At 46.6% G+C, this 24,652-nt stretch overlaps 1 protein-coding gene across 2 annotated transcripts in view; it reads right to left on the minus strand.

Moving 5' to 3' along the window:
- The window catches only part of LOC126427003 (exosome component 10), a 187,298-nt gene that overhangs the window by 10,648 nt on the left and 151,998 nt on the right, over positions 1–24,652 (minus strand). The window contains exons 16-17 of one of the 2 annotated variants that reach the window (XM_050089155.1): positions 12,764–12,939; positions 633–917 (exon numbers count right to left, since the gene is read on the minus strand). In XM_050089155.1, the coding sequence (XP_049945112.1) occupies positions 633–917; positions 12,764–12,939 (461 nt within the window). Of the gene's footprint in view, positions 1–632; positions 918–12,763; positions 12,943–24,652 lie in introns of both variants that reach the window. The other variant, XM_050089154.1, reaches the window with a different exon arrangement.

The following is a 24,652-nucleotide window of genomic DNA, read 5'->3' on the forward strand; positions in this document are numbered from 1 at the left end:
GAACGAACGGACAGATCATAACTTTGTGAAAATAAAGAAAGTAAACTTTTCACTCTAGGGAAACCAAGGACGTCTCGTTCCGCAGCTGCTCTCGCTAACCACGGGACCACGACACTCCTGAGCTCACACTCTCCTTGATGTTGCCTATCTTGCGCATGGATTACTCAGTTTGTATATTTTGCTTTTTTTTTTTCATATTTCTACACAACTTCTTCCTGTTTTCTCGATTGATCTGTGTTCAGTTTTTCGAGGCCTATCCACTATGCCAACTTATAACTACATCTGAGGGGGGTGCGATGGGGAGGTTCCCTTGTAAGTACATATTGCAAAGATACCAGGGAGTTAAAATGAGCAAGATCTCAGCTCATACAGGGGCTTACTGACAGTTGTTTTTCCAGTGTACCATTCATAAATGGAAGTGCACCATTCGCAAATGGAAGAGGAAAGGGGGGAAGTGACAGTGGTGTAGAAACAGCCCTCCACCACACACCATAATGTGACTTGCACAGTGCAGATTTGGATTAGGAGCTGGCTACCCTAACTGGAGCAGTGGAGGCAGACAGTAAGAGTGCGACCCCGACCTCCGTACTTCAACATCCCCACTCGGCAGCCAGAAAGGACGGCACACTCACCTTGGCTCTCTTCGAGTTGGCCCCGTCCTTCGCGACACCTGCACTCTTGCTGCCACCCTTGAAGCGGCTCTGGTAGTCCACCTGGCTGTAGTCGAAGGGTCGGAATTCCGCCCCACTCCTGACCTCGGAAGGGCCGGGAGCCCCCGAGCCGCGCCCGCCTCCCCGCCCCCTGCCACTTCCGCGGCCTCGGCTCTGGCCACGGCCTCTGCTGCCAACCGGACCCGCAGATTCTGCCGTGTCACCCCGCTGGCTGCGAATCGGCTGTGGCTGCTGCTGGTGCTGCAACTGTTGAAAACAGCAAGAGAATGGCGAGCTTTGAATGTGGCCTCTGGGAGCTGCCTCCTGTGCCAAATCAGTGCAGATTAATATAAGCAGTGCAACATTATGCTTCATAAAATAAGTCACTGTAATAATAATAATAATAATAATAATAATAATAATAATACTGATAATGTGGCAAATTAGTATCTTCCTCAGGGCTGTGTACCTGAATCACAGATGTTTAGAGAAAACCAAGTGCAAAGCTATGAAAGTAACACTGCTCTCTGGATAAATATACCGTATTTAGTCGAATCTAAGCCACACCTGAAAAATGAGACTCGAAATAAAGGAAAAAAAAATTTCCCAAATCTAAGCCGCACCTGAAATTTGAGACTCGGAATTCAAGGGGAGAGAAAAGTTTTAGGCACATCTCCAAATCGAAACAAAGTTGGTCCATTGTAATATGAGACACAATTTAGGTCGAACGAATGACGATACATCTACAGTAGTTTGGTTCGAGTCATAAGAGCTTAGCAGTTAAGCTTTACCAGGTAGCCATTGCTATGCGTCAGGTGCTCCATCCGTATTTATACGGGTACCCTTCCTTTTTCACTTGCTTCGTCTGGTTTGAATTAATTGCATATTTTTCTTTGATCTGATAAGCGCCATTTTCTTTGTTATAGGTGTTTACATCACTCTAAGCTGAAAACGCATTACTGTACTGTGTCATGCATTGTCTGTCGCATTCTGATAGTACGTGTTTAAGGCCTGTCACCACTCGCGGCATGGCTTGCTTTTATGCGTGCTACCGTCGCTTACAATTAAAAAAAAGAGAGGAATCATCTCATTAGCAAAACAATGGCAAGACACTGCTATTTGTTGTTACTTATACTGCTGCTTTCTTTGATAATGATCAACAAGAACCAAATAATAGACTGCGTATGATAGAAGATGTTCTGAACGAGAGTTTAGCGAAAAATTTTCTCTGTTTGAAAATCTTTGCAGGTGCCTCTTTAGTGCATTACATTCTGCACAGAAATTAGAGTCATCTTAGATTTAAAAATCTAGTCAATTGCCGTGCTTCATTTCTGACTGTATAACTATTAGGCATAAGAATAATACGAATATAAACATGACATGGTATGTATATTCTTCCGCGTTTGCTGTTGTCTCACTAGTTTTGTAGTTTATTAGGCAGACAGGATTTAAATGAGATAGCAGCAAACATGAAACAATACATGGCAAAATGTTTATATTCGTACTATTCTTATGGTGAAGAGAATACTGCATGTGATTCACAATTCATAAAAGTTCCTATTAGCAACCATCCCTTCTCACTGGTAGGAAAAAATTCAGAACTTAGAGATGGCCATATTGACAAACATCCCAAACAGTCTTGCCAGTCGGTTTTTCATAGTACATTGAAATGCTGCTACATTCGAAGATGAACAATACGGAATTTCTATTTACTTCATTGGATAATATATGAAAATGCAATGGTCGAAACTTGGGGCAGAGAAAAAAGCTCGTCTTCCACCTTTTTTTTTTTAATTTATTTACTGACGCAGAGGTTTGGCGCCAGTATTTATCTTTGTGCCTGCAAAGCACGCCTGTGTAGCGCTACATATATTCAACGGCAGAAGTTAGTTGTGGTGGCACCCACCAACATTTTTCAGAACTTCCGCTTGCTTTGCACTCAATTATAGGCCGCAGGCTGTTTTTTGGATTACAAAAACCAGAAAAAAAGTGCGGCTTAGATTCGAGTAAATACAGTAATCTGGCACGTGATAAAGTTGTTCCAATATCACCAAAGACTGGAACCCACAGTATACGTACCACTCATTCCACATTTAGGGACTCCTGAATACGCTGTTGCACTCATCTCCCCCAGTTTCTGTATTCTATATTGGGGAAATGTGGCGTAAGTAAGTACAGGATTCTTCCATACTATTATAAAAATCGGAGAACAAACACAAAACTTTACACCAGGGAATCAGCTACCCTTCTGACTCGTTTGGATTCTAAAACCACACACAGTTTCCCATAACATCCCTGCTCGCCGGCACTACCGTCAGCTGTTGCGGCCGGTACAGCTCTCTTCTATGTGTTGCAGTTTTGTGTTGAATGGATGCAAGATTGGCAGGCTAAACACAGCAAGACCTTAAGGTTCTTGCATCTGATGTGCTCTACCTTTCGCTTAATTTGATGGAAAAACCTGGCTGTGCTTCTCCACACACTGTAGACACTGACGTAGTTCTTCAAACCCAGTAATGTCTTCATCAAGTCATAATGCAACAAACTTATTAGTTCAGATTTCTTGAAAAAATTCACTGCACGCTCCATGTTCATTTCACAGATTTAACTGCCTTTTCCATTCTTACAACTCACGGTATACCTAATTTGGGGTAAAGGTGAATACCTGCCCCCACTGCTTAGTTCTCGTATTCTAAAGATTGCCAACAGCCTCTTCTCAATGTGGATAAGTAAACTGAGGACAGAGTACTCTTTTGTCACTGGGGTGAGAAATTGCAGCTAAATATGAATGAAGTGATGCATCACAGTCGGCAGTATAGAATGGAAAAGGCAATGGAAAATCACTCTGTTCAAGATCTTATGGATAATCCACATAGAATGCAACTGTGGTAGTTGAAATTAGCCCACTGGCTTGCTAATATCCCTCCCCCCCCCCCCCCCCCCCAGTCACGCCTATATTTACCATTTAAGACTATAGAAATCAGCAAATTTTGTCTTACACACTTTTCTCAAAATTATACAATTTTTCTGATAGGAATTCTTTATAAATCATACTTACTATATATTGAAGTGATGACGAGTGAAAATAATACTGCTTTAGAAGTTTTTGTCGGTGTGGTATACCCGAAGAAACACAACCATGTGCTACGCCGCTAGACAATTCTCAATTCATACAGTGAATCACTTCTTCTTTTTTGCTTTGCACACACTACACCATTTCTGGAGGGTGTTTTCAAGATGGAAATGGGGCACCAGGTGGGGGGGGGGGGGGGGGGGTTAAAGCTAATAAAATCTGAAAATGTTGCTTATAATTCGCAAAATATCGAAAGAAATCAAGTATGTTCTACACCACTACACAGACTGATTTCTTAGATTCCCAACTGTATACAGCACGTCGTGCCATCTCTCAACAGAGGTGAATAAAGACTAAGAAGAAGATACAGCTACTCAGCTTGTCTCAAAGCTGGCCATTTAATAACAGACTTGAAACTTGTGGCCGCCGTGAGCCAGCTATATAAGCCAAAGCGTTAATGATGAACATCAGTAAGAAAGAAGAAGAGATAAGGGTTAGAAAAGTTTTTCTACAAGCACTTCCCTCATCTCTGTATTTATTTAATGTATTCACTGAGGAAGCTATGCTGACCATGAATGAGAAGGTAAAGGAAATAAAAGCTAATGGTCAAAGAATACATTGTATCAGATTTGCTGATGACATCGTAATAGTCGCAGGCTTCAAAAAAGAAATGAATACAATGTTGCAAGCCCTATCACACATTTATATACACACATCAAAAAAAGTTTTCCATCACCTCAGTTCCAAAAGTTCCGGAACCTGTACAGAAAACTGGAACAGAGATCAACACAAACATCATTTCCACCCTTTTTATTGCTCATGAAAACCACACATTGCATGTTGTACCACCAAACAGCGGGACCTTCAGAGGTGGTGGTCCAGATTGCTGTACACACCGGTACTTCTAATATCCAGAAGAACGTTCTCTTGCATTGATGCATGCTTGTATTCGTCGTGGCATACTATCCACAAGTTCATCAAAGCACTGTCGGTCCAGATTGTCCCACTCCTCAATAACGATTCAGCAGAGATCCCTCAGAGTGTTTGGTGGGTCACGTCGTCCATAAACAGCCCTTTTCAATCTATCCCAGGCATGTTCGACAGACCACTCTAGTTGAGCGATGTTTTTATCCTGAAGGAAGTCATTCGCAAGATGTGCACGATGGAGCCACCAATTGTCGTACTTGAAGACGAATGTCTCCCCAATACGCTGCCAATATGGTTGCACTATCGGTCAGAGGATGGCATTCACATATTGTACAGCCGTTACGGCGCCTTCCATGACCACCAGTGGCGTACGTCGGCCCAACATAATGCCACCCCAAAACAGCAGGGAACCTCCACCTTGCTGCACTCGCTGGACAGTGTGTCTAATGTGTTCAGCCTGACCACGCTGCCTCCAAATACGTATGGTTGAAGGCATATGCGACACTCATTGGTGAAGAGAAGATGATGCCAATTCTGAGCAGTCCATTTGGCATGTTGTTTTGTCCATCTGTACTGCGCTGCACGGTGTCGTGGTTGCAAAGATGGAACTCGTCATGGACATCGGGAGTGAAGTTGCGCATCATGCAGCCTATTGCGTAGAGTTTGAGATGAAACACGAAGCCTTGTGGCTGCACGAAAAGCATTATTCAATGTGGTGGCACTGCTGTCAGAGTTTCTCCGAGCCATAATCCATAGGTAGCGGTCATCCACTGCAGCAGTGGCCCTTGGGCAGCCTGAACAAGGCATCTCATCGACTGTTCCTGTCTCTCTGTATCTCTTCCATGTCCGAACATCACTACTTTGGTTCACTTAGAGACGCCTGTTGAGAGCCGTTCCTGGCACCAAGTAACAATGCGGACGTGATCGAACCACAGTACTGACCATCTAGGCATGGTTGAACTGCACACAACACAAGCTGTGTACCTCCTTCCTGGTGGGATGACTGGAACTGACTGGCTGTCGGATCCACTCCATCTAATAGGCACAACTCATGCATGGTTGTTCACATCTTTGGGTGGGTTTAGTGACATCTCTGAACAGTCACAAATGGACTGTGTCTGTCATACAATATCCACAGTCAACGTCTATCTTCAGGAGTTCTGGGAACCGGGGTTATGCAAAACTTTTTTTTTATGTGTGTATATTTTGTGTTCCAGATATAACACTGTAAAGTTTCTTGATGCAAACAATTTCCTTGAATTACGATAAACTAACTTGCATCCATTTGGTTGTGAATTTACCCAGATTTCAAATGGCCCTATGTGTACATCAAAGACTGTTTCACTCAGCAGGCATTAGTTTATATTTTTAATGTGTCTTAAGCAAAACTAAGTTCACAATTCTGAAGAGTGTTAACTGTATCCTAGTGGAACGCCTTTTTTCTTCTAGCTTAGCCACACTTCTTACACTTCCTAAAGTTCAAGAGTGGAACTACGTTTGAAGGAATAGAGTATAAGATTCGCTGATGACACTGCTATCCTCAGTGTAAGTGAAGAATAATTACAGTAGCCTAATGAGTACAGAATATCGACTGAGACTAAATCGAAGAAAGATGAAAGTAATGAGAAGTAGTGCAAATGAGAAACTTAACATCAGGATTGGTGGTGATGAAGTTAAAGGAAGTGTGCTACCTAGGGAGTCAAATAACCCATGACAGGCAGAGCAAGGAGGCCATAGAAAGCAGACTAGCACTGGCAAAAATGGGAATTCTTGCCAAGAGACGTCTCACAGAATCATACATAGGTCTTATTTTGAGGAAGAAATTTCTGGGAATGTATGTATGGAGCACAGTATTGTATGGCAGTGAGATGGACTGTGAGGAACCCGGAACCGAAGAGCATCTAAGCACTTGAGATGTGCTACAGAAGAATGTTGAAAATAAGGCGGACTGATAAGGTAAGAAATGAGGAGCTGCTCCGTAGAGTCGGCGACGAAAAGACTATGTGGAAAACACTGACAAGAAGAAGGCGAAAGATGGTATGAGATCAATTAAGACATCAGGGAATACACTACGGGCCATTAAAATCACTACACCAACAAGAAATGCAGATGATAAACGGGTATTCATTGGACAAATATATAATACTATAACTGACATGTGATTACATTTTCCCGCAATTTGGGCGCATAGATCCTCAGAAATCAGTACCCAGAACAACCACCTCTGGCCTTAATAACGGCTTTGATACGCCTGGGCATCGAGTCAAACAGAGCTCGGATGGCGTGTACAGGTACAGCTGCCCATGAAGCTTCAACAGGATACCACAGTTCATCAAGAGTAGTGACTGGCGTATTGAGACAAGACAGTTGCTCGGCCACCACTGACCAAACGTTTTCAATTGGTGAGAGATCAGGAGAATGTGCTATCCAGGGCAGCAGTTGAACATTTTCTGTATCCAGAATGGCCCATACAGGACCTGCAACATGCAGTCATGCATTACCCTGCTGAAATGTAGGGTCTTGCAGGGATCAAATGAAAGGTAGAGCCACGGGTCGTAACAGATCCGAAATGTAATGTCCACTGTTCAAAGTGCCGTCAATGCGAACAAGAGGTGACCGAGACGTGTAACCAATGGCATCCCAAACCATCATGCTGGGTGATATGTCAGTATGGCAATGACAAATACACGCTTCCAATGTGTGTTCACCGCGATGTTGCCAAAGACGGATGCGACCATCATGATGCTGTAAACAGAACCTGGATTCATCTGAAAAAATGACGCTTTGCCATTTCTGCACCCAGGTTCGTCGTAGAGTACACCATCCCCGGTGCTCCTGTCTGTGATGCAGCGTCAAGGGTAACCGCAGCCACAGTCTCCGAGCTAATAGTCCACGCTGCTGCAAACATTGTCAAACTGTTCGTGCAGATTGTTGTTGTCTTGCAAACGTCCCCACCTGTTGACTCAGGGATCGAGACGTGGCTGCACGATCCGTTACAGCCGTGCGGATAAGATGCCTGTCATCTCGACTGCTAGTGATACGAGGCCATTGGGATCCAGCACGGTGTTCCGTATTACCCTCCTGAACCCACTGATTCCATATTCCGCTAACAGTCATCGGATCTCGACCAACGCGAGCAGCAATGTCGCGATACGATAAACCGCAATCGCGACAGGCTACAACCCGACCTTTATCAAAGTCGGAAACGTGATCGTACGCATTTCTCCTCCTCACACGAGGCATCACAACAACGTTTCACCGGGCAACGCCGGTCAACTGCTGTTTGTGTATGAGAAATCGGTTGGAATCTTTCGTCATGTCAGCACGTTATAGGTGTCGCCACCGGTGCCAAACTCGTGTGAATGCTCTGAAAAGCTAATCATTTGCATATCACAGCATCTTCTTCCTGTCGGTTAAGTTTCGCGTCTGTAGCAAGTCATCTTCATCGGTGGTGGTGGTGGTTGTTGGGATGTTTAAGGGGGACTAAACAGCGAAGGTCATCAGTCCCACAGTCCAAAAACAGGCGAACCGAAAATCGGCGGAGCAGGTAAAAACCAAAGGGGGGAGGAGACGCCCACCCAGGCGCTAAAAGAACACAAAGGCAGCAACAAACACAACAGACAAGACGAGTATAGAGGAACACCAGACAGAAGGAAACAGAAGAAAAGGAGATGGCCGGAGACTGGTTGACTGACCACGAGAACAAAAAAAGGGAAAGAGTCAACCATCTGACGACACACCAAAACAGCAACAAACATTGAGACACGCAAGGACAAAAGACACAGAAAGGGAAAGGTGCAGGACCTCCCTAAATAGAACCATAAAAAGGACTACCACGGATAAAAGTTAAAACGTCATCAGCCATGGAGGCATTGTCGCATAAAATCAAAGGCAAAGTGCCCGGGAGATTAAAAGACTGCCGGAGGGTGCGCAGTCGGGGACACTCCAGCAAAATGTGGGCGACCGTCAGCCGGAACCCACACCGACACAGGGGGGGATCCTCCTGACGCAAAAGATGACCGTGCATCACGTAGGTATGGCCTATGCGCAGCCGACACAGGATGACAGAGTCCCTGCAAGAAGCCCGCAGGGAGGAGCGCCACACATTGGTGGTCGGGCAAAGGCCGTACGGATAGCAGATTCCAGCCGCACCAAATTGTCCGCTGCAGACCGACCCCGACGGAAGACACCCTGGGATGGAGCGAGGAGACCGCGCGACTCAAGGACCCAACACAAACGCCGCCCCACCACACGTTCGAGCAATTTGCACAAAACGTTGGTGAGGGTAACGGGACGATAGCTGTCCACCGCCAGTGGGTCCGCACCGGGCTTCAAGATGGGGACAATAACACCCTCTCGCCATTGCGACGGGAACACGCCCTCACTCCAAATGCGGTTAAAGATGGTGAGGATGTGTCTCTGGCAGCCCCTGGAGAGATGCTTCAGCATCTGTGCGTGGATGCAGTCTGGTCCTGGTGCTGTATCAGGGCAATCGGCGAGGGCAGCGAGGAATTCCCTCTCGCTGAAAGGAGCATTGTATTTTTCAGAACGACGCGTGTGGAATGATGACGACGTCTGCTCGGCTCGCTCCTTGAGAGAGCGAAAGGCGGGGGATAAGTTGCAGTCGCAGAGCTCTTAGCAAAGTGCGCAGCAAGGTGTTCAGCAATGGGGGCTGCGTCCATTCAGACAGCGCCGTCCAAGGAGATCCCAGGGACACCCATAGGGGTCTGGTATCCGTAAATCCGCCGGATCCAGGACCACACGAGCGAGGGGGAGACACGGGAGCCCAAGGAGGAGACATACTTCTCCCAGCACTCCTGCTTACGCCGTGTAATAAGGCGACGGGCCAAGGCACGGAGCCTCTTAAAGGCGATGAGGGTCTCTAGAGACGGGTGCCGCCTATGACGCTGGAGAGCCCGCCTACGGTCGCGAATAGCCTCAGCAATCTCCGGCGACCACCAGGGGACAGCCTTCCTCCGAGGCAGTCCAGAAGAGCAGGGGATGGCAGCCTCGAGCCGTGGGCCACACTGTAATGCGTGGGAGCACCAGTGTTCAAGAGGCTAAGGTCGAGCTGAGCCAACAAATGCTCCACGGTACGACCGCGGTCATCAGAGACAGTCCCACCCCATAGAGGGTTGTGGGCATTGAAATCGCCCAGCAACAAGAAAGGTGGCGGCAATTGGGTTATCAGTGCAGCCAGGACAGGCAGCGCGACATCACCATCCGGTGGAAGGTAAAGACTGCAGACGGTAATAGCCCGCGGCGTCCACACCCTAACAGCGACAGCCTCTAAAGCTGTTTGTAGAGGGACAGACTCGCTGTGAAGAGAGTTAAGAACATAGAGGCAGACGCCACCAGACACCCTTTCATAAGCTGCTCGGTTCCTATAATAACCCCGATAGCCACGGAGGGCGGGGGTTCGCATTGCTGGAAACCAAGTTTCCTGCAGAGCAATGCATAGGAAAGGATGAAGGCTGATAAGTTGGCGGAGCTCAGCTAGATGGTGGAAGAAACCGCTGCAGTTCCACTGGAGGATGGTATTGGCCATGGATGGGAAAGGCGTGAAGGGACTGGGGAGGCAGATTACGCCTCCGGGGCCCCTGCTGCTACTGAGTCACCACCTGTACAACAGCCATCCATTGCGTCCGAGGGACTGGCGAGATTCAGGTCCTCTGCGGACGCCAGAATCTCCACCTCATCTTCGGACGCAGAGTGAGAAGGTTGCGGTGGGACAGATGCCACCGCAATGTCAGTATGCTTGGGAGCCTTTTTCTTGGTCTGCTTTGCGCGCTGTGCCTTAGGTGGTTCTGGCTGGGAGGGCAACACCGGGTCAGTCTCAGGGACTGAAGACGACCGCGACGCCCTACGACTAGCGACCGGTGGGTTGTTTCAGATACTTGCGGGTGTCGACTGTGCCGCTGGTCGGATCTTGTGAATGGAGGTCACCAAGGGACCCCTTCCTTGCGAGAGTAGCCGGAGAAGTCTTACGCTTCTCCGGCTGGGAAGGGGGAACTGATGTCCCCGATGGTTGGGGGGGTGTTGCTCCCGAAGTAGATGGAGCAGGAGCAACAGTGGGTTTAGTGCCCCCCACCATCAAGGGGGCAGGTGTGGGACTTCGACTCTGAGAGCTGACTGGAGCGGACGGAACTGTAGCAGGAGTGACAGTTGCGGCATAAGAAGCTGTCATGCGCACTGGATGAAGCCGATCGTATTTCCGCTTCGCCTCAGTGTACGTCAGGCGGTCGAGAGTCTTGATATCCATGATCTTCCGCTCCTTCTGCAGAATCGGACAGTCTGGCGAGCAAGGCGGATGGTGCGCACCACAGTTCACACAGATTGGAGGCGGGGCACAGGGATGATCAGGATGGGATGGTCGACCGCAATCGCGACAGACGAGGTCGGAAGCACAGCGGGAAGACATATGGCCGAACTTCCAACACTTGAAGCACCGCATCGGGGGAGGGATATATGGCTTGACATCACAACGGTACACCATCACCTTGACCTTCTCAGGTAACGTGTCACACTCGAAGGCCAAGATGAAGGCACCGGTGGCAACTTGACGATCCCTCGGACCCCGGTGGACGCGCCGGACGAAATGGACACCTCGGCGCTCCAAGTTGGCGCGCAGCTCGTCATCGGACTGTAAAAGGAGATCCCTGTGGAAGATAATGCCCTGGACCATATTCAGACTTTTATGGGGCGTGACAGTGACGGAGACATCCCCCAGCTTAGTACAAGCGAGCAAGGCCCGCGACTGGGCGGAGGATGCTGTTTTTATCAACACCGATCGGGACCGCATCTTGGACAAGCCCTCCACCTCCCCAAACTTGTCCTCTAAATGCTCTACAAAGAACTGTGGCTTCACCGATATAAAAGATTCCCCATCAGCTCTGGTACAGACAAGATATCTGGGCAAATACGTCTCACTTTCATTCAATGCCTTTTGTTCCTCCCATGGTGTGGCGAGGGAGGGGAACGATTTGGAGTCATAAATGTTACCTTTAAAATGGGCCCTCGAACGCTTAGAGACTGCTGGTAGCTGGCCACCAGCAAGAGAAGATGTGCCACGCTTCATTGCGTGTCATCCACCCTGATGCCACCTACTCCGACCAAGGGCCCTCCCCACGGGCGCCACCCAGCCGCAGCAAGGCCACCTGGCAGGACGGCCATTGCCGGGAGTCCCGATGCCCCAGGGAGATGGGCATCTACTCCTTGGCATACGTGGGGAGTTAACAGCGCAGGCATCAGTAGAGGGATCCCTGTGTTGTCAGGGGGCTACAACCAACAGGGTACATGGAGGCCTCACCACAACGGACTGGCTACCATGCTGGATGTTAGGTGACATGTGGTCCATGGTCGCCGTCAGTGCAGAAAAGGGCCCTGCACATTGCTTGGCAGAAAGTGCACGCAGGAGCGTATCCATGCCCAAGTGATGGAGAGCGGGCAGGACTGCAATGCAACGACGGATAAGATGGCGAAAGTTCTCAACACAACATGGACACAAGGCACCAAGTAAGGCGCCCTTCCCCAATCGGCTCGCTCTTCGGAAAAATTTTTAGATATGGAGGTCAAACCCGACAGGGGACCATTGCATTAGGCCGAAACGTTTGAGACTCCTTTTAGTCGCCTCTTACGACAGGCAGGAATACCGCGGGACTATTCTTACCCCCGAACCCGCAGGGGGGCATCTTCATCGTGTAGCAATTTTAATGACCAGTAGTGTAACTTCCACGGTATTCAGGGGAGCTGTAGAAGATAAAAACTGTAGAAGACGACAGAGGCTGAAATACATCCACCAAATAACTGAGGACGTAGGTTGCAAGTGCTTCTTTGAGGTGGGGTTTGGCACAGGAGAGGAATACATGGCGGGAGGCACCAAACCAGTCAGAAGACAGATGACTCAGTGCAGATATAGTTTTACATTCTGGGAATTCACTGAGTAATAATGTCATGTGATGAAAATCCAGTGGAGGAGTGTTGCACATTGTTTATATCATCTTCAAAAGTGAAAATATGTTCATTCCAAATAGGATTTTTACAGCTACAACAAGATTGCCAGCCACACACACACACACACACACACACACACACACACACACACACACCCTCTCACCTTTCTCTGTTTCGGTGGCGTCGGCTGCAGCTCTTCCTCCAGTGGACCTCCGCCTCCACTTCTTCTGTCACCTCCACCATCCCTCGGGTGCTTCGGACCGGCGACACTCCTCTGCCTCCGCCCCGTCAGCTCCGGGTCACCTCCACCGCCTCCGTCCACAACGACCGTCTGCTTCTCTACTGAAACGATGTGATCTCCCGTGAGATAACTGCGTCTCTGTAATGGCAGGCCAACACAGCAGCAGACACGACTGGAGCAGCACTTTCTTCAGCGTGAACAGCGGGCGAGTGCTAACGGTACACGCCCGTGCTTGGCACGCATTTGCAGGTGCTCGTTCGCGTTCTGCAGCTGGTCAGTCTTTCTGCTGTCGGGGTACAGAACCTGACTGAATTCGGGTATTTTCCCATAAGCATTAGAGGTGCAAAATTTTCTGTACCATCATCACCTATAAATGAGTAGAACTGGCTACAACTAATGTATATAAACACAAATCAATGGCCACATGTATGAAATGCCACCACTTGAGAACGGCTCGACCAATTTGGATGTTGTGTGTGGTGTGTGTGTGTGTGTGTGTGTGTGTGTGTGTGTGTGTGTGTGTGTTCGTAATTGTCAGGACAAGGTTAATGTGAAAGAAAATATTTGGTAAATTCCTGGAAAAGTCAGAAATCTGGATGATATTTTTGTATGAAAATCTCAATAAAAGAAATGTGATGATATGATCTATAAGTGACGTTCAGTTTGACCATTCTGCTGTCGCACATTTTCATAAAAAAAAAAAAAAAAAAAAAAAAAAAAAAAAAAAAAAAAAAAATATTCTGCATTGAATATTGATATTTTGTGAAAAAGAATAACAATTGAAAGTGCTATTTCAGTGTGTTATTGGTGGTGATCATATCTTTGGTGTGTTGTCAAGATTAAACTGATGTCAGTATGTAGCAATTTGGTGCATCACAAAACATTCAACTGATTTCAGTTTGTGGTTTATTTCTTTCGAAAAAATGCCACCAGTGAGTTGTTGAAATATTGGTTGGTGTACATATGATGCAAGCCAACTACACGATCATCAAGTTGGTGTGACTGATGAAGAGCGTAGGCAGCTTTTGGAGGCAAATCCAATAAGAATTATACAATAAAGCTTTCTGTTGAATGGGCTGCGAGAAAAACATGTTAAGCTGTGCTGCAAAAATGTGCCTTTGTCATTCCCTTTTCACAGTCATTATTAACAGGAAACAGGAAAGCTGTGTTAATGGCTAACTTCATAACGCTACCATGTGAAATACTGTGATTAAAGCTGCAATCCTCACACAGGATGTATATGCGGACAAAGAAAAAAAATTCCTGGATTTTTTCCAGATATTCTGGTTAAAAATACACTCTACCCTGGGTGAACATACACTTTTTCTGAGTTCAGTGATAGTATACTTTCCCTCAGAACTGTCAAACTTATCAATCCTTTGAATGGTTAAAGTTTTGTATGCCGGCGTAGAACTTCTTTCAGGCACTTTAAAAAATGAAATCCACAAAAAAGCACGTTTTGAAAAGATCTTTGATGTGCAGCAACATGTATACCATATATTTATGTATTACAAAAGTATAAATTTGAATTCCACCACATATAGCATATTAGTTACCGAAGCATTGAAATTGAGATTGTGATGAGCTTTTGTAAGCCAGTCACAGTTCATGTCACATGATCTCGCCAGCCAATGACAGTAGATATTTAGAGCATAGGACACGTGATGTAGTCAGCCAATAGCAACATCACTGTTAAGTAGCGCGAACAAAAAAACAGAAAAAAAGACTTAAATTAACATACATAGTCTAGCTACAAGTAGAGCTAAACTTTAACACATAATATTGAACTTTAAGATTATTAAGCTACAATAAAAGCTAAGATTTCACATATAATATTGGTCTTTTTGTGTGCGTTACACTTTAAGACGCATCACACAAATGTTACAGTAAAAGTTTAACTAATGACGTAAATGGGTCTTTTTCTGGGCACAAAATTCTTCTAAGAGGCTGGTCCTCAAAGTGTTAAGTTTTAAATGAGAGTCAAATGCTCTGATTTAAGAAATTAACCGCCCATCTCACACGCAACATAATTCATCTTGCGTAAAAGGAAATTTACTTTGAAAGTAAAGTTTTTCAAACAACATTTGCAATATTTTCCTGCAACCTGTCAGAAATAGCAGTTGCCAGAGACCGCCAGAAAAGAGACGTTACCGTGCGTGTGTAGCTACAATGATGTATGAAGCCCATATGTTTGTACATATATAGCATTAAAAGATCCGGACCTCGACTTCATGCTCATCGCAAGCAGTTTGTTGTTATGAAGTACTGCATAGTTTTCATCCTAGCACCTTTGACACGTTTTGCTGTTGGCAGACGTAAGTGCACTGTGTTTTTATGTAAATGGCACATTTCCTTTGCAACTTTTGTTTATTTTGGTTTTTCCATCTCATTCATGTTTTAATACTGCAGTAGTGAGATGCAGTAAAATTCTTTGTTAGTGTATCAGTTCTTACCAGTCAAAAGCACAAAAATTTAACTGAAAACTAAAACAATGAAAAATTCCCAGAATCCTAAAAAATTTCCGGGGTTTTCCTGGTTTTCTCCCAGATGAAAAAGTTCCAGGATTTTCCCCAGATTTCCCGGCTGTCATGGAGCGTGTACACTCTGTTCACAGACCCAGCAGGTGGAAAGGTCTCTCATGTCCCGCGTACTAATGATGCCAACAGATTTTGTCATTCCTTTTTACTTCTATTTCCAGTGAAGATTTTGTTTGGAATAACAAATAAGGTCAGAGAGAGGGGGACAAGGAGATGGACAAAGAAGGTGGGAGAAATTGGATATAAAAAAAGAGGAGGAGGATATGGACTGGTAGCAGTTACTTCCGTAAAATAACTGGGAGTATGTGTACGGAATGATTTGATGTGGAATGACCTTTATAATTGTTCGTAACGCGGGTGCCAGGTTGAGATTCATTGAGAGAGTCCTTAGAAAATGTAGTCCATCAACAAAGGAGGTGGCTTACAAAACACTCGTTCGACCTATACTTGAGTATTGCTCATCAGTGTGGGATCCGTACCAGGTCGGGTTGACGGAGGAGATAGAGAAGATCCAAAGAAGAGCGGCGCGTTTTGTCACAGGGTTATTTGGTAAGCGTGATAGCTTTATGGAGATGTTTAGCACACTCGAGTGGCAGACTCTGCAAGAGAGGCACTCTGCATCGCGGTGTAGCTTGCTGTCCAGGTTTCGAGAGGGTGCGTTTCTGGATGAGGTATCGAATATATTGCGCCCTCCTACTTATACCTCCCGAGGAGATCACGAATGTAAAATTAGAGATATTCGAGCGCGTACGGAGGCTTTCTCGCAGTCGTTCTTCCCGCGAACCACACGTGACTGGAACAGGAAATAGAGGTAATGACAGTTGCACATGAAGTGCCCTCCGCCACACACCGTTTGGTGGCTTGCGGCGTATAAATGTAGATGTAGATGTAGAGTGTGCAGGTAAGAGATTGTGGCGACTCCTTCACTCACATCCATCTGTAGCAGCAGAAGACAGGCTGCGTAGACCAGAAACCAGCCTCCCAGCACCCTCCGCTGGTCACTTCAACCCGAGAGAGAACTTAGATGGCCACGTTTTCCGAGACTGGGTACCCAGAACCACCACTCGACCAGTCTACCGTTCCACTCCGACGATGCATCCCCCGCCGTGCTCTCGGCATCTCGACCGTGCGACGCCACGTGACCTGCGTCACCGTCTGCCGTATTTTGCCGGGATATTTGTGAACCAAAAAATTCTTATCCCATGTCCGCTATCGTCATCTTGTTGCGGTCCATTTAATAAGAGGAGTGCTACCACGTTTTCTCCACGCCGCCATCTCGAGCTGCGTCTTCTCGAGGCAATTCTACTGACTACAGGAGTACAAATCCTGATGCCGAACGCCCAGTTCGTCCACCTGGTATCGGCAATTGGCCTATTGCGTGCACTGTAGTGCAAATAGTGCAGTGAAGTGCAGTGCATGCCAGGACTACCAGGTAGAGTTATTACTGTTCTATCCCCCGTTATTTTGGCACCCCTTAGCTGCCAAACACGCCATTGAAGCAGTGTTCCCACAACGCCAGATAACGCCAAACAAAGGATGTAAGCCACCCGTGGTCAGCCCAATCCAGAACCTTCTCTATTTAGAGGTATTACCTCATTTCAAATGTTACAGTAGTCATTAGCTTTTGGATTAATATGTCAGGACCAGACCATGTGGCTCTTCCGACATGAACTGTCATGTATTGCTATTTTCTACACTAGCACATCACTTAGGCATGTGCGCACCTCAGCTGTATAGAGGGGAACATAAGTTGCTCCTTCAAGATGGAGAGGGAGCAGGGAAAACTCGATGGACAGAGATAAGGGGGAGGAGGAGGAGATGGACAAAGGGAAGGGAGAGGAGGAGGAGGAGGAGGAGGAGGAGGAGGAGATGGACGAAGGGAGGGGGCAGGAGGACGAGATGTGCGAAGGGAGGGGGCAGGAGGACGACATGGGCGTAGGGAGGGGGGGGGGGGGAGGAGGAGGAGATGGACGAAGGGGGGAGAAGGTGGAGATGGATGGAGGGAGGGAGAGAAGGAGAAGGGTAGAGAGGGAAAGGAGGAGATGGACGAAGGGAGGGGGGGAGGAGGAGGAGGAGGAGGAGGAGGAGGAGGAGATGGACAAAGGGAGGGGGATATGGACGAAGGGAGGGGGGAGAGGAGGAGATGGACGAAGGGAGGGGGAGGAGGGGGAGATGGACGGAGGGAGGGGGGAGAGGAGGAGATGGACGGAGGGAGGGGGGAGAGGAGGAGATGGACGAAGGGAGGGGGGAGAGGAGGAGATGGACGAAGGGAGGGGGGAGGAGGAGGAGATGGACGAAGGGAGGGGGGAGGAGGAAAGGAGTAGAGAGGGGGGATAAGGAGATGAGGATGTATAACAAATTTCCATATACATTTAGCAATTGTGAAGCCATGCCGCGTTCCCAGTTTTATCATCATTTCTATGTACACTGCTGTCCAAAACTCAAAGATGAGTTAGATAACAAATTCCTCATTGGAAATGAATGAAAGTGTCGAAACATGTTGTCAGATGTCTCCCAGTCACACACTGAAAGCTGCACATTACACGGCATTAAGGTCAGCGTGACTACAGTGCCAGTTGGGGCTGGCGCTGCAACAAGAGGTGTGCTAAAAGACAGTCTGTGTCAATCACTGTGCAGTAATGGTACATCGGGGTGGTGTTCTTCATTAAAACATCGACAGGAGATGGCACGTAGATGACGTCACATGGTTAAAACATTGACAGGAGATGGCACGTAGATGACGTCACATGGTGAAGAATCGTCAGGAAAATGGAAGAAGGACGAAGTGTGATGAGTGTAACCCGGGAGTTTGGCACTGGTCACAGCACTGCTTCACACGCACAGAAAACGTCCTGAACCACAGGCACGGCTGTCCGAAGGAGTGGAGATTGTCGACCACAGCCAAATACGGTAGCAGGTGACCACTACATTATGCAACAGGCAAGATGTGTCCCACGTTGCACAGCAGGTGTAAATGCAACCACATTTAACAGAACTGCAAGGTGTGCAATCTGACACTCCTCAGTGGACAGCAACTCCACGTGGGTGGTCTCTCTGCCAGATGACCGGACCATTGTATCCCGTTCACACCCACACATCGAAAGCACCCAGTAACTTTGTCGAAGATAATCGTTTGGGTGGTCCACTTGTTACAGTGTGGGGAGGTATAACGTTGCATGGGCAAACTGACCTCCAAATCTTTGAACACAGTACAATCACCTGACAATAATGACATTGTACTCCTTCCCCACATGCATCTTTTCTGGGATGCAATTGGCCTGGACTTCGTTTTATGGATGACAATGCACGACCACACCGAACAGCGCAGGCAGAGCAGTCTCAGAATGAGAGGATATTTGGCTAATGGACTGACCTGCCCATTCTACCGAGCACAGGTGGGATGCACTACAGAGACGTATCACAGCACATCCACATGCACTGATGGCTATCAAGTAGCTGTCAACTGCACTGCCGGAAGAATGGAAAGCCCAACCACAAGGACTCCTTACCGAACTTGCGGCCAGCATGGCAGCACATTTGAGAGTGTGCACACTCTTCGTAGTGATCGCACCCCTTATTAAGAACATCATATTTATATGGATATGGTGTCTGTTCCTTCGGATATGTCCAAAACAAGAGACACCATTCCATATAAATATGTAATTCTGGTGATACCGGCCATGACCTCCTTCTTCTGTGCACACATATTCCCCGAACTCTTACGGGACTCGGAAGAATGTCTTCCACAAGTAATGAGTGTGTTGGGGTGGGACACTATGAATGTAGTGTGTAGACATACAAGGTGAGAATGTGAGTCTCACGGGAGGCGTGCGCAAGATAGTCCCTGTAGTTGGCACTGTCATTTGTGCCCTCGGTGGCTCAGATGAGTAGAGCATGTGTCATGTAAGCAGGAGATCCGAGGTTTAAGTCCCGGTCGGGGCACACATTTTCACCTGTCCCCGTTGATCTATATCAACGACCGTGCACAGCTGACGATATTAATGTAATTCTAATTTCGTTCCTTATCAAGAACTTCATCCCGTGCTTTGTAATGTCCAGGGGACCATCATACATCACAATGACTTCAGTGTAAATATTGTCCTTTGCAAAAAAAGTATCATTTCTGTTTCTCTCATTGCATATTTCTTTCTGGTATCAGCTGTACGACGTGCATTCAAGTTCTAAGGCCTCCAATTTTTTTTCTAATTAACTACTCACCCGAAATCGATGAAACTGGCGTTACTTCTCGACGTAATCACCCTGCAGACGTACACGTTTTTTCACAACGCTGACGCCATGATTCCATGGCAGCAGCGAAGGCTTCGTTAGGAGTCTGCTTTGACCACTGGAAAATCGCTGAGGCAATAGCAGCACGGCTGGTGAATGTGCAGCCACGGAGAGTGTCTTTCATTGTTGGAAAAAGCCAAAAGTCACTAGGGGCCAGGTCAGGTGAGTAGGGAGCATGAGGAATCACTTCAAAGTTGTTATCACGAAGAAACTGATGCGTAACATTAGCTCGATGTGCGGGTGCGTTGTCTCGGTGAAACAGCACACGCGCAGCCCTTCTCCGACGTTTTTGTTGCAGTGCAGGAAGGAATTTGTTCTTCAAAACATTTTCGTAGGATGCACCTGTTACCGTAGTGCCCTTTGGAACGCAATGGGTAAGGATTACGCCCTCGCTGTCCCAGAACATGGACACCATCATTTTTTCAGCACTGGCGGTTACCCGAAATTTGTTTGGTGGCGGTGAATCTGTGTGCTTCCATTGAGCTGACTGGCGCTTTGTTTCTGGATTGAAAAATGGCATCCACGTCTCATCCACTGTCACAATCGACGAAAAGAAAGTCCCATTCGTGCTGTCGTTGCGCATCAACATTGCTTGGCAACATGCCACACGGGTACCCGTGTAGTTGTCCATCAGCATTCGTGGCACCCACCTGGATGACACTTTTAGCATTTTCAGGTCGTCATGCAGGATTGTGTGCACAGAACCCACAGAAATTCCAACTCTGGAGGCGATCTGTTCGACAGTCATTCGGCGATCCCCCAAAACAATTCTCTCCATTTTCTCGATCGTGTCGTCAGACCGGCTTGTGCGAGCCCGAGGTTGTTTTGGTTTGTTGTCACACGATGTGGCCGAATGCTTTGTGTAAGTGTCTTTTAATAGTGTTTGTCTGCAACTTAATGTGTCACCTTGATGGTAAGTAGCAATCTATATTTTCCTGCACTGTTGATATTCCCACCTGGGGTTTTCATTGTTTCAAATAATGTAATATTTAGGACAATGCAAGTTTTGTGCGATCGTGTCATGTATTTTGCACGTGGTAAATCATTTCGAGGGACGACATTTGTCTTTGAGGTGGGACGACGATCGCACTAACTAAGTACCTGCAAGGGCATTTGTGCATGCTCCGAGGATTGCTGGTCCAGGTTGGACCAGTGCATCAGCCCTGGAGGGAGAGCCACAGTCTAACAATACTGAAAAGTGACTCCAGAAACAAATGAACACATTTACATGCATTCATTCTCTTCGGAATTTCAAACTGCTAAGCTGAGATTTATACGCTTACTAGCAAAGCCAGCAATGCTTTGCAATTCCTAAATACTTTACAAGGAATACATGCTGTGCAGTGGGGCAATCTGTATGGTTGAAAAATGAACCTACTTCGTAAGCGCAGTCACAGTGTAGACACAAAAGTGTTCACTTGTTTCTGGAGTCACTTTTCAGTATTGTTCGACTGTTGCTCTTTCTGCAGGGCTGATGCACTACTCCGACCTCGACCAGCAATCCTTGGAATACGCACAAACGCCTTTGCAGGCACTCAGTCCGACTGTCGTCCCACCTCAAAGACAAACGTCGTCCCTCGAGATGATTTACCACGTGGAAAATACAGGGTGTACATAAAGTCTGGGAACACTTTCAATTATTTATTGCACAAGAACTAATCACTGTACAGAAGTAACAATATAATGAGAAGAAAATTTGCTACTCACCATACAGCTGAGATACTGAGTCGCAGATAGGCTCAACAAAAAGATTTTCACACTTAAAGCTTTTGGCCAATGGCCTTTGTCAACAATAGACAAACATACGCACACACATACTCACGCACACACATACTCTCACAAACGCAACTCACACACACGGCTGCAGTCTCAGACAATTGAAACCGCACTGCAAGCAGCAGTGTACGACGGGAGTGGCGACTGTGTGGGGGGAAAGGAGGAGGTTGGGGTGGGGAGGGGAGGTGAGGGATAGTATGGTGGGAGTGGCAGACAGTGAAGTGCTGCAGGTTGGGCAGTGGGCAGGGGAGAGCAGGGGAGGGGAAAGTAGCGGAAAGGAGAGAAATAGAGAGAAAATAAATAAAATAAATAAATAAAAGGACTAGGTGTGGTGGTGGAATCATGGCTGTGTAGTGCTGGAATGGGAGCAGGGGAGGGGCTGGATGGGTGACAACAGAGGCTAATGAAGGTTGAGGCCAGGAGGGTTACAAGAATGTAGGATGTATTGCAGGGAAAGTTCCCATCTGCACAATTCAGAAGAGCTGGTGTTGGTGGGAAAGATCCAGATGGCACAGGCTGTGAAGCAGTCATTGAAATGAAGGACATCATATTTGGCAGCGTGCTCAGCAACAGGGTGGTCCACTTGTTTCTTGGCCACAGTTTCTCGGTGGCCATTCGTGTGGACAAACAGCTTGCTGGTTGTCATGCCTACATAGAATACAGCACAGTGGTTGCAGCTTAGCTTGTAGACCACATGACTGGTTTCACAGGTAGCCCTGTCTTTGATGGGACAGGTGTTGTTAGTGACCAGACTGGAGTAGGTGGTGATGGTGGTGGGAGGATGTATGGGACAAATCTTGCATCTAGGTCTATTACAGGGGTATGAGTAATGAGGTAAGGGATTGGGAGCAGGGATTGTGTAAGGACAGACACAGATCCATAAATAGGAGAATAATAAGGAGGGTTCAGAAAGGGAAGTTCATGCAGATCTGGTGCCTGAGAACAATATTAACAACAAGAAATCCAGTAACACCACATTTGTCAACTTCCAAGAAGGCCCACGACTCTATAGATAGAGCATCACTCTTCAACACACTGAAAAAAATGAAGGTTGACAACAAGACCAAAAAGCTAATCCAGGAAACATTAAATGTCTCAGAAACATTTGAAATCAAGACAATGGAGATGGCCTTCCACCCATTCTATTTAACTGTGTTTTGGAGAAAATAATCATGACACAAGACGAAGGAGTCATTGGGGTTAAAGATGGGGAGACACAAGGATAGAACTGTCACTATAAAATGTTTGGCCTTTGCTAATAGTACAGTCACTGTAACAAACAACAGAATAAAAGCCAAAGAAGCTCTAGAGGCAGAATACAAAATCTCTGCTGAAATAATACTGCAAACCTCTAATGAAAAAAAAATACAGTACATGGACACAAAATCCACGGGCAGACATCCACTGGTAGCAAAGCATGGAAAGATAGCACAAGCACAAGGTTTCAAAAATCTGGGAGAGATTATACAGAAAACAAGACTGAACTTGACAGCGAATGAAGAAAAGATCACAAAATTACAAAAAGCATACAGACTTACATGCAACCATTACAACAAAAGAAGTATTTCCATCAATGCCAAATTAAGACACTATAGTAACCAAGGGAAGACAAAAAATCAAGAAGATGGAAAGATAGGAGAGGAAAATACTGAGAAAGATATATAGGGTGCTTCAAAAGAAGGGATTTGGATAAAGAGACTGACAAATGAACTGTCCAAACAGACAGAGACGATTAAAACAACATAAGGAAATGAAGGGAAAAGTTCTATTTAAACATACATAGGATGAATGAAAATAGGCTGATAGACAAAATTTTAACATAGTGAAAACCAACTGGGTAAAGGGAACCATAGAAGACCTCAACAAACTGAACATTTCCTCAGAAGACAAGACAGAGAAGCAAAAATGGAGAGAAAAAAATCAGAAAATAGAAATTTCAGGAAACGCCCATAGAAATGAAACAGGAAAGCAGTCAACGCATGAGTTTTTGGGAAAAAAAAAGAACAGACAGAAAAAAAAACATCATGAAAATTGGTTGTGTATGATGATGATGGATGATGATGATGATGATAATATCACATATTTTGAAATCCATACAGCCTATGTTTGTCCAAACATTTATTAGAATATCGTGTAAAAATTTGAAGTAAAATTGGCCAAGAACTGTCCAAGATTTCTGCTAACAATGCCTTCCCCTTTATATTGTGTGTGTGTGTGTGTGTGTGTGTGTGTGTGTGTGTGTGTGTGTGTGTGTGTGTGGGCACGTGCGCACACACGCAAAAGGGGCGGGGACACGTTTTAACTGTGCTGTCCACGCGCAGAATGGGGAAGGTGCACAATCTATCTGAGTTTGACTGAGGGCTGACTGTGATGGCCCACAGACTCAGCAAGTGCATTTCCGAAACTGCACTACTTTAAAGTGTTGTAAGAGAGCTGTGGCGAGTGTCTTCAGCACGTGGTGAAACTGTGTCCAAACATTGTGGGGTTGGGCGGCTACCCCTCATTACAAATGTCAGAAGTTGTAGGCTGGGCGGACTGGTAAAACAGGACAGGTGGCAAACTGTGGTGGAACTAACATCACACTTTAATGGCGGACAGAGTACAAGTGTGTCTGAACACACAGTGCACTGAATACTCTTAACGACGGGCCTCCACAGGTGACAACTCGTGCACGTGCCAATGTCAGCACCACGATATCGGCAACTGTGACCAAAATGGGCACGTGACCGTTGGCACTGGATGTTGGCGCGGTAGCAGAGCATTGCACGGTCTGGCGGATCCTGACACTTTCTTCACAGTGTCAATGGGAAGGCGTCAGTCTGTCATCTTCCAGAGGAACAGCTCCTTGATACCTGTACTGGTTTCAGACACTGCTTGTAGATCACATACATCCCTTCATGCCGATCCTGTTTCCTCACAACGGTGTCATTTTTTAACAAGATAATGTGCTGTGTCACAAGGCCGTGAGTGTGGTGGAGTGGTTTAAGGAACACAGTGGCAAGTTCCACTTGATGTGCTGGCCCCCACAACTCCCCAGATCTAACTTGATCGAACACATTTAGGATGCAGTTGAATGTGGCGTCACAGCAGGTAACAGCACCCTAAGAGTTAATGTGTGTGTGCCAAGTACTACAGCACATTTTTACTGTCAATGTGGCCCTAAAACAAACGATGTAAGACGTGTATATTTCTATTGTCTACTGTCAAACCA

Source organism: Schistocerca serialis, chromosome 11, assembly GCF_023864345.2.
Source record: "Schistocerca serialis cubense isolate TAMUIC-IGC-003099 chromosome 11, iqSchSeri2.2, whole genome shotgun sequence".
Classification (NCBI taxonomy): Eukaryota; Metazoa; Arthropoda; class Insecta; order Orthoptera; family Acrididae; genus Schistocerca; species Schistocerca serialis.